Here is an 11,144-nt window from a genome sequence, read left to right as displayed (position 1 = left end):
TTGCAGAGGTAGAGGAAGAATGTAGGAAAAGGTAAGGAGAAAATCCCACTCCAGATATGTGACATCATCCTCCCCACTGCTCCCATCCAGACCAAACAGGGCTATGTGTCTGGTTTTCATTTACTTCTTTTCTCCCCCTCTGCTCTCCTCTCCCTCCTCCTTTTTTTCTTCTTTTTTTAGAGAAAGTGGGCGGAGGAAGAGAAAAGTGGCAGAACTCCAGGAGTTTAGAAGTTTGTCCCATCCCAGCCTTGAACCAGGCACCACAGCTCCTCTGGTTTGAGACCGAGAGGGTGCCTGTCTCTTTCTGTCTCACCCATTTCCCTTCACTCAGGACACCTCTTTCTCTGCATCTCTTATCAGTGGCCTTATCACTGCTTTGCTCAGCTGCCTTCCTTCGGGGGGTGCTGGAAAAGCCAGCGAAGGGAATTTACCAGGAGGATAATGCCCAATAGTCCAGCTATCAGTCATTTTAAATAACCGATATCATTTTCTCTGCAAAAACAAATACAGTGGAGTACAGCTACTTCAGCTCGGGGTAAGTTTGAAATCTGCTGGTGGTGTTGCTGCATGCCTGCTTAATTTCACTTTTACTTTAAGTTTGACCTCAGTTGCACTCATATGTGATATATAGCACGCTGACCATAGCATAGTTTCAAGTCAGAACATGTAAAGACATGATGGGTGAGATAATCAGACGTTTGTGCAAGAGTTTCTGGCATATACCTCATAAATATCAGACAGCATGCTTTTAGCAGAGAGACTGAAGCCTATACTTTAGCGGTGAGAGTGCTGCGAGGGCAAGAGGTGAGCCGCAGTTAGGTTGAAGGAGGAGACCTCAGCAATGTTGTGTATGATGCATGTGAGTGGAGAGAGGAGGATGCTTGAACCTTCTCTTAAACAGCTTCTCTTCTGTGTGACTTTCTTTTGCTTTGTAAATGTCAAATAAATGTAAGATCCCAGAGATGCCACATCTGAGGTGTTGAACTAATGAGGCATTGCTTTGCACCATATAATATACAATTATATTTTAAACAAGTGCAGTCGCAGGCACCAGTGATTTCACCAAGTAACTAACTAAGATGTGAGGACTACAGTTTTTGCCTTTGAGGAAGATAATTTGTTCCATTAGATCGAATTGTGATTCCTATGACAACCAAAATTTTAAAATCTCCCCACCCACATGAGAGTAGCTGGATGGGTAGATGTTTCCACTGCAGCCTGATACCACACCCTCCCTGAAACCAGTGCAGGAGTGGAAAAGTGTGAACTAAGTGTTTTCCACACTGCTGGCCAGATGCGCCAGAAGAACCAGAAGGGGGTTAGTCTGTTGGAGAAAAAATGGTGGGTGGAAGAGAGGTGGTGGGGGGTGGGGGGTTGCAGGGTTTAGTTGACCAGGTGTGAGTCATTAATTTTCCATTTCTCCTGTAAGTCTACCCCAGTGTGCATGTGGGGGTTGATTAATTAAGTTGTCATATTCTTCTGAATCCGAAAGTAATGAAAATACACTGGAATAAAAAAAATTGTCATCAGTAATTCTCATGAGCTACTGTTCTGCGTACTTGTGTGTTTTCCATGTAACCCGTTGCTGTGATACAGAAAGGAAGAGCTTGGTTCGGGTTCAAATATGCGGGAGGAAACTTGGTGTGCGCTCCAGATTTGGTTTTATGTGTTTGAAGTATTTTCGACGTGATTTACAACCAGCATTACGACAATGCTGCAGCTCCCTTTCTAAGCTGGTATCTAAACCTTTACTGGCAGAGATGCATCAGGAGGATTCTTAACAAAAAGGATTTTTAGATACACAAAATAAATCACAATTAATGTGTTTTATAGCTTCTCTACGCTCTCCAGCTTTTTGTCTCTTTGTTTCCATGATGCTGTGCAGATGTTTGGAAAGTTGAAGAGTTTTAAGAAAGCTCTGGTCTCAGGGATTTAGTACCCCAATGTTCTCTTTTTAAGAAGGCAACCATGAATATTTGTCAGTATGTTCTTGCTGGTGAGAGCACGAGGCTTGTAAGTGCAGAAAGATTAAACATAGTGCAATTACTTGCACAAGTCAGCTGACGGGTATATCAAGAGGAAAATGGGCTTTAAAATCAACCTTTCCTTGGTTACAAGCTACTTCAACATGTGCATCTCTCTCCTTTTTACCAATACTACAGGAGTGTCAGGTTTAATATGTGAACAGGCTCAGATTGAGGGCACATCTGCCAGGTGTCAGACGGGCTAACACACACCAGCTGTGTGGAACTGCCTGTTCAGCCAGCCTCCCCCTCCCACTTTTTTTACTTCATCAGTGATCCTCCTCTCATCTGCTCCACACATGTCCCATCACATCCTTCCAACTGAGGGGTGGGGCGGGTGTGCGGGTCCTCACAGAGGCAGGATTGATTTTTACATAACATAAAGTCACAAGTTATATGTGTTTGCCAGCGAGTGGCAGTGTAGCATCACCTCATGCTCAGGACCCTGAGAGGAGCCTTGTGATTTCACTTATCTGGCATAAAAGAGACATCTTGTACATGAAGAGCGGGTCTTAAAAACTGATTTATGCAGCCTGGCAGTGGTTATTGTTGACATTAAGAGTAATATGTATAAGTGCTGACAGAGCTGCAGGTTCAGCCAAATTGAAAATATGACCCATTGATCCCAAAGGATGAAGTGTGGCTGTCGCATTAAAATTTTCTGTTAGATGGATTTTATCCTCCATTTACTTATTTTTAAACATTAAAAACACGGCTGAATTCCTCCGTCTCCGCTCGGACAGAATTAATGACTCACATCTGGTCAACTAAACATTGCAGCCCTCCACTCTTATTCAGCCCTGCAGGTGTAAAGTTATAGTAAACAATTCAATTATGACAAAAGTGCATTAATGAACAATAATTGCTAATAGGAGGGAACAAATTTAACATCATTTTTTGTGTGCAGAGGGATATGAGATCATGTGTGCCTCACAGTGGCTGAGGAGTTTCCAGAAGAAATGCTGCCCTGAATGATTGATATTAACTCACTTTTATTTTTCAGAATATTCCAAATTAAAAGCTTTAAGATCCCAAACGTGCCCGCACTGGTAAAATGTTTACTGCACTATTAAAATGCAGCTCTATCGTCAGTATCAGCTCTGACTGTTTCATTTGAACTTATGTTGAAACCTGTGTGCTTTCACCCAGATTCTCTGCATAATAAAATACATGTTTTTCAAATCTGCAGCATTTAGCCTCTGATAATGATATACTGGCAATTTTTATGTTGCTATGACACACACTGAGACTTGGGTGTGTACGTCCATCCTTTTTTCTCTCCTCTGGAAATTAGAACACTTGATGAGGGCAGTGCAGAAGATCGGTGTGGAAAACACTGGGAACAATTTTCAGGCTTGTGTGCAGTACAAAAAGCATTAAATATACTTAAAGTGTCTAAAACAGAAGTACTCATTATTCAGAATCATATAAATGACATCACTGGATCATATTTTTATATAAATTTAATGACATATAATGCTGTTAGTTTTATCTATAATAAGACATCACAATATATCAGGAATTTCCATTTTAAAATCTGCAAAATAATAAAGCTTTAAAGTAAACGGTATTATTTAGGCTCAAGTGAACAGGACCCCAGCCTCACGAGCCCAGAGACCGTGCTCTGACCACCTGGCAGCCAGTGGTCATAAAATAAAAATTTGTATTCCCTGACTGGGTGGCAAAAACCTCCTTGTGATTGCTTTGCTTGCTAAAATACTGCTGTGGTTGTAGTTTGAATGCAAGTGTCTACAAACACTGCCCAGCTACTCTCTGCCACCAACCAGAAATGGAGACGGTTTGCCTTCAAAGTAAAAGTCTCACCTTTTGAAACACATTGGCTGCAGCGCTGAGGCACAGCTTGAAGGTGAAACGTCTCTATTTCTGCTTTGCGTCGCACTTTTTTCTTTTAAGTTTTGCTACTGCTGGGCTTTTAGTTAGATCATATTTGCAGACAAACATGAAAAACTACAGGTTATCAAAGCAATCACTAGGTGTTTGGTGCAGCACCTTCTTTGCAACTGATTCCATCCAGTGACAGCCAGAAACCTTCAGCAGTCACTGCCAACCAGTTGGGGAATACACATTTTCCCTTGGAACCACTGGCTGCTCATGTCCAGTGTAGTGGACAGCTCTTGAGCAATGTGTGCTGTGCACAAGCTATGTCACAAAAGAGAAACCTCAACAGAGTACAAATATTACAAAATATAATATTTACATCCAAAATATGGTGGAGTATATGTAGAAAGCAGTACTTTATACATGTACTGTAATACACTTGAGTAAGTGTATTATGCTATATTTAATTACTGGTCCTATCCACACTCTCATCCAATGGCACAATGGGGTGGGGCCCTTTTATGAAGGACTGCCACGGAATGTCCCCCACTCTGGACACACCCCTGTTTTGCTGTTATAATTTGGGTGTTTTGTGTGTGAATGGATGAAAGGATGAATGGATGGATGGATGGATGAAAGGAATCGTAACGTGTCAAAAATGTGTTTTGTTATTTGACGGTGGAAAAAAGCTGCTCTGTCAGCCGTTTCAGCGCTTTTGGGCACGGAGACCCACATGGTTCTCTGCAGCAACTGAACCGGATCTCTGTTTGTTTCCTCTGAGGTCCTTTGAGTGTCTGAATGTGTGCTGATAATGGATTCGTGTGCTGCGCTGCATCCTGAGCTTGTGTGAGTGTGTTTATGTATGTGTGTGCATGTGTGTGATCTTTGCTATAAATGTGTGTGTGAGGTCCAGCTGCAATCGTACTCTCAGAGTGCTCCCAGGCACATTGCTGCTCATGCCTTCTGTAAATGCAAATGGACAACTATAAATAATCAGAACAAAAATTCAGCTGTATACACTGTTAAGAGGCACATGTGTGCTTGTTGCACCACAGAAACCGATCACTACTTAAACGCTGTTTTATTTAGCCTGACACTTTATGGCTGTGACCTGATTACAGTTAAAGTATTGATGTTGCATATTCACTGAAGTACACATACTCAGATACGCAAGATGATATATGCAACTCAAAGACCTAAAAACAAGTTTAAGATGTGAAACGTTTGAACATTGGCGCCTCCTAGTGGTAGCTTTGAAAACAATGCTAATGGGCTACATGCGACACAAAGACTGAACCAGCAGCTGCTGTTATTGTTATTGGCTCATTCCTCTCCAAACACAACTGTAATGGCAATTTTAAACATATTCTTCACACTCGAAATTAAACTGTCTGCAGCGATGTATACGGTGCACACAGAGAGGGAGTCTAACTAAGTTTTCGTCAAGGAGGCCAGAAACAAAACTGCCCCCTTACTTGATGAACTGCATCAGGAATTGCACTCTCCCTGAAATGTTTAGTCTAGTTTAAACAAATAGTTTTATATTATTTCTGTATTAAGTGTTTTATTAACAGCGGATTGAATGACAGAGAATAATGTGTGAGGGGCTGCTCTCACCGATGAGCATCTTTTCACTGTTTTTGTTTTCTGGCCTGCAAATGTTCTATTAATATTTACTCACTGTCTTCATCCTCCACGTCTGTTTGCTGTAAAAACATTTAGGTGGTAACATGCCAGAAATGATTGCGATCTTCAGCTTGTTTTAAAGTTGGAGGAAAAAGAAAATGCAGCTTTAAGTTGCTAAACGTCTTTAAGAATGTTCCCGCTTACATAATTCCTCACGCTGCCGTTGTTTTGGCTGCTTGTATCAGTGAAAACAGGACTCCGCTGTGCTACTATGTTTTCCTCTGCGGTGATGAGGGGAAGCCATGGTGTTGACACATTGGATGAGCCTGGCTGAACTCTTCAGAGCGGTGGTTTTTCAGTGACCCGAAATCACATGGGTGAACACAAACATGTGTCGCAGTGTCCAAGGCAGCTTAGATTTCCTTGAAATGAAGGCTTTTACTGATTTAGGCCCAATATAGAGTGTGACAGCATCTGGGGATTACAGGGATATTTTAAACTGCCTTTATTTGGTTGAACTATGCTATAATCTATACGTTTGTTTCATAAAGCAAACACTGATGCTGAAACTTTAAGGATGAACTCAAAATGTGAACTTTACGGGCACTATAGAGTGACCCCATGAATGCCACCGATGTTCTTAGTGTGACGGCTCTGCAGCCGCTTTACTGTTTAACTGTCCTCAACTGCAGGCCAACTTTTGAAAAGTTATGCTTTGTTTGCATTTTAATGGTCATACTGCTGGGCTTGTCTGCGAAGCATGGACTGCACAGTGTACACAGCAAAGTATAAACACCATGACTCAGTGCCTGCAGTTTTGCATTGGGTATGACAGCCATGCATTTATAATTCAACAGAGCTTGCCAAAATCAACTTCGTTGTATATAAATTACTAACATGTTTTTAGCACCTGATGTTTATAGGACCAGGTTTAAGGGCCCTTGTCAAGGAAATCTAGAGTGGTGTCCTTTACTATGATTTGGTCAAGTCAGTTATGGGCTGGCTCCCGCACTTAAAATGAACCAAAAATAATCTGGCATAAACCATGACATTTCAGCTGACTAAAAAAAAATGTGAAGATTGACCCTGATGCTGAAGAGGCTCATCCAAAGCCAAATATTCTGATAAAGAAGGTTCAAAGCCAAATGACCCCAGTAGAAATTACAGTTATATTACTTTATTCTAAAAGGTGCTATATCTGCATTCTCCACTAGAGGTCAATAGTCTGTTTCTTTAGTTTGCATTTTAAGCTCTGGAAAATGCAAACTTATTCCACATGAAGAAGAGCACTCCCCTCTTTTATAAACTAAAGAAATCAACCATAACCCCTAACGATCCAAAATGAAACTTTTCTCACAGCTCAGCTGAGCTTTTAGTGCTTTTGCCACCAGGCTCAGGGACTATTAAAGAGACTCCACTGGGTTTGGTTTACTATCCATCATTACGTCTGTGTAGATTCTCAGTTATCCAGGTCATAGTAGTCTCTGGAGCTTGAAAAAGGCGACTGGACTTCTTTTTGTTTCTTGAAGACGTTTCACCTCTCATCCGAAAGGCTTCTTCAGTTCTCAACCAAATGGTGGAGAGACCCAGGTATTTAAACCAAAGATCCACAAAGAAGGAGTCCCACTTCGACCCATTATCAGCAGTATAAACTCGGTCACCTACAACATTTCCAAACACCTCGCCACCATCTTATCACCGCTTGTTGGCATCACACCCCACCACATTGAAAACTCTACAGATTTTACTAACAAGGTCCAGAATCTTGTACTGGATCCAGATGAAACCATGGTGTCCTTTGATGTGGTTTCACTTTTCACTTGCATACCTACAACTGAGGCAGTGGAGACCGTCAGAAGACGACTACAGGAAGACGATTCCTTACTGAACAGAACCAGCTTCACCCCAGATCAGATTTGTGCACTTTTAGATCTCTGCCTTACCACAACATATTTTAAATACAATGATGGATTCTACAGACAGAAGCATGGATGTGCCATGGGCTCCCCAGTGTCTCCCATTGTAGCCAACCTTTACATGGAGGAAGTGGAAAGTAAAGCTCTTGGTTCTTTCAAAGGGATGGCACCTAGCCACTGGTACAGATATGTAGATGACACCTGGGTCAAAATCAAAACCCAAGAAGTAGAAGCCTTCACTCGTCACATTAACTCAGTGGATAAATACATACGTTTTACCAGGGAGGACACCAGAGATAACAAGTTACCATTCCTGGACTGTGCGGTGCTTATCGAGGAAGATGGAAGCCTCAACATTGAAGTTTACCGGAAGCCCACACACACAGACCAGTATCTCCTCTTTGACTCCCACCACCCTCTGGAACACAAACTTGGGGTGATCAGGACCCTACAACACCGTGCGGAAAGTGTTCCCTCTAAGGCAGAAGGGAAGCATAAGGAACACACACACATTAAGAAAGCCCTCAAAACATGCGGTTACCCCAACTGGGCCTTCATCAAATCAGCTAAGATGCACAGGAATGAAGGCCAAACACAAACTACAGAGAATGGGAAGGACAAGAGGAACAACATTGTCATCCCATATGTGTCAGGCTTGTCAGAGAAACTCAGAAGAATTTTCTCCAAGCATGACATCTCAGTATACTTCAAACCAAGTCACACCCTAAGACAAAAACTGGTTCATCCCAAGGACAAACCCGCCAAACACAAGATCAGCGATGTAGTGTATGCTGTTCAGTGCAGTGAAGAGTGCTCGGACCTCTACATTGGTGAAACCAAACAGCCTCTTCACAAACGAATGGCACAACATAGAAGAGCCACTTCGACAGGACAAGATTCAGCAGTACATCTGCATCTGAAGGAAAAAGGGCACTCTTTTGAGGATGCCAATGTCCACATTTTGGACAGGGAAAACAGATGGTTTGAAAGAGGAGTGAAAGAAGCCATCTATGTCCACTGTGAACAACCATCATTGAACAGAGGAGGTGGATTACGTCACCAACTTTCCCCCGCTTACAGTGCTGTCCTGAGCTCCCTTCCCAGACGTCTCAACCCCCATTCACACCTTTGTTCCAGTGACCTCAATAGGCCACAGGAAACAATGGAGCGGAGTCCTAAGTTGGTTTCAACTGAAACCACTGATTAAATATGACCCACGCCCCCTTCACACCTGGGCACATGTGTTCAAGCACATGATCAATAGAGGGTCATAACCACCTCCAGGGGACTACGCCCACAGGGGTTTAAATACCTGGGTCTCTCCACCATTTGGTTGAGAACTGAAGAAGCCTTTCGGATGAGAGGTGAAACGTCTTCAAGAAACAAAAAGAAGTCCAGTCGCCTTTTTCAAGCTCCAGAGACTATCCATCATTACCTTAACGAAGACGCATTTATTGGTCACAGCACATGTGTGCCATTTTATTCTTAATCACCCCCCTTTGTGTTTGTATTCATATCCTTCTGTGGAAATGCTTCTTGAGTGGTGAGTCACGCAGACGTCAGCAGCTTGGTTTATTTCTGGTCTGCCAGCTTCTTCTTACAGAAGAATTTTGCACTTTGATTTTATGGTCTTGGGTCTTTTTGGACCCATGTTATCACCTCAGGGTGGTCTGAAACAAGATAGGTTGTGTGTGTGTGTGTGTGTGTGTGTCTGTGCCCTTGAATTTGTATCTTTGTGAGGCCCAGTGTGACTTTTAGACTTTAATGTGAGAACACTGAAGACACGTCTCCTTTCACAAAGGACTTTTGATGACTTGTAGGCTGGGATTTGCTTTATAGTTATGTTAGATAATTCATTCCCATATATTCCTAAAGTTATGTCAAAGAGAGTCCTCAAAGGTATAAAAGCTCCAACATGTGTGTTACCTGTGCACGCACATCTACGAGTTCAGGCTCTTGCTGGGTTGAGACTTTAGATTGGGCTCAGGTCTCATAATGTCCAAAGTGAATCATGTGTGACCTCTTTCATTTCCTCTGATTTTAACGCACATTATGATGTAGGAAAATGCAACTAAGTGTAAAAAACACACCTTCTGTGAAACCAGACTTTCCAGTCTAACAGCCCATTTAAGAGCACATTATTTTGTGAGTTGGAAAACTCAGTCCCTGCCAGGCAGAGTTAATTACTGAAATACACTGGCCGGTAGTTTTAACAGGTGGTTTTAATCTTCACTCCTCTCTGCTTTGCACATGCTGCAGCGTTTTTGTGTGCACTACCTGCAGGGTAAGTGTGGGCACTTACCCTGCAGGTAGTGCACACAAAAACGTATTAACAGTGTAATGAAAAATACTCGTCACAGTGTTATGCTCTTTGAAATGTATCTTTGGATTGGGGAAAAGTAAAAAGATAAAGTGACAAAAATCTGTTAACACGAGCAAGATACATTCATCTAGTGCAGTGGTTCCCAAAGTCAAGAGTGCTGCAGCCCACCAGACAATCCCATGCCCACCCCCGGTCATCTAATAGGGCCGGCCTGTGAAAGGCTAGAAGCCCGTCTTCACTCTCATCAAAATACAAGAGAAAGTGATGTAAAATTCAAAAACATAAACAACTCACGATGTTGGCTATAAATTGCTAACACCACCCAGTCATATGTAAGGTGCTAATGCCAATATGTGACCCACTTGCCACTGGGACACAAACCTCAATACAAGAGCAGTAAATTTAGGTCAGAGTAATGAGTAATATCACAAACTAACCACTTCCCATTACCGGTTTTATATAAATAAACACAGTTATATGAAAATATAACTTTACATACTTTTGAATATTTTCAAACTGAATTTCTGTTATTACCGTGGCCCCCTGCAGTACCTTCACGGCCCACCAGGGGGCCACAGACCACACTTTAGGGACCACTGATCTAGTGCATTGGGTGCATCTCCCAGACAGAGATGTCTGGCAATTAGTAATAAGTAACAAAATGAAATAAATTACTAGAATCACACACACCAAAACTCAGGCACAGACATTTTGACCCAGCTGTTAATGTTTAATAACTCTATTAAACATTATAGAAAAAGCACCAACACCACAAACATGGAAAAGAGATCCAGTTCAGTGACATGAATTAGCTGAGTTGAAGCCAGACAGTTATTGCCTAGAGTCGCCTGTGCCCACTGACCATCAGTCAAAATATCCACAGCCCTGATAGCACACATCTTTAGGCTTTGATGCAATTTAAGTTGTAATTATGTTAAACATATTTCACCACTCACATGGTTTTTATGACAAGAAAATTAACTACAGAAAATAAAAACATTCCTGAATTTGGACTCTAAACTTGTGTACTGTGCTGTAAAGTTGTCCGTTTTAACATGATGCCTCAAGTGGCCATTAGGGGAACTACAGCTTTTGGTCTTCCTCCTTTTCTCAGACCTGGAGTTTGCTGCTTGGCTCTTCCTCTTTTGTGGTGTGTTAGAGAATAAATGTTTCACCATTGCAAGGTTGATATTTGTGCTTCACAGCTATTTTTTTAATTTCTGGTTTCACAGGTGTCCTCTTAGTTCTTCTGAAGATGAGGAGGCATCGGTTGCTACCACTATGTGCCCTTCTGGGCATCCTGTTTGCAGCAGGACTCCTTCCTAAACTCGATGCCCAAGAAGGTAAGTTCAACCAAGTAAATTTTATTTCAGTCAGCAGCAGCACTCATTTTACAGATCATTAGTGTGCTTGTAA

At 42.1% G+C, this 11,144-nt stretch overlaps 1 protein-coding gene across 1 annotated transcript in view; it reads left to right on the top strand.

Annotated features, from left to right (window-relative positions):
- The first annotated feature begins 267 nt into the window (after window positions 1-267).
- Window positions 268-11,144, top strand: part of col6a3 (collagen, type VI, alpha 3) — an 83,566-nt gene continuing 72,689 nt past the window's right edge. Inside the window, 2 exon segments of the mRNA XM_030758094.1 lie at window positions 268-535; window positions 10,961-11,071. Coding sequence (XP_030613954.1) covers window positions 10,984-11,071 — 88 coding nt within the window. The 5' untranslated portion in view covers window positions 268-535; window positions 10,961-10,983.

The sequence above is a fragment of the Archocentrus centrarchus genome, chromosome 21, assembly GCF_007364275.1.
Source record: "Archocentrus centrarchus isolate MPI-CPG fArcCen1 chromosome 21, fArcCen1, whole genome shotgun sequence".
In the NCBI taxonomy this organism is placed as follows: Eukaryota; Metazoa; Chordata; class Actinopteri; order Cichliformes; family Cichlidae; genus Archocentrus; species Archocentrus centrarchus.
This window is presented reverse-complemented; position numbering and strand designations above follow the sequence as displayed.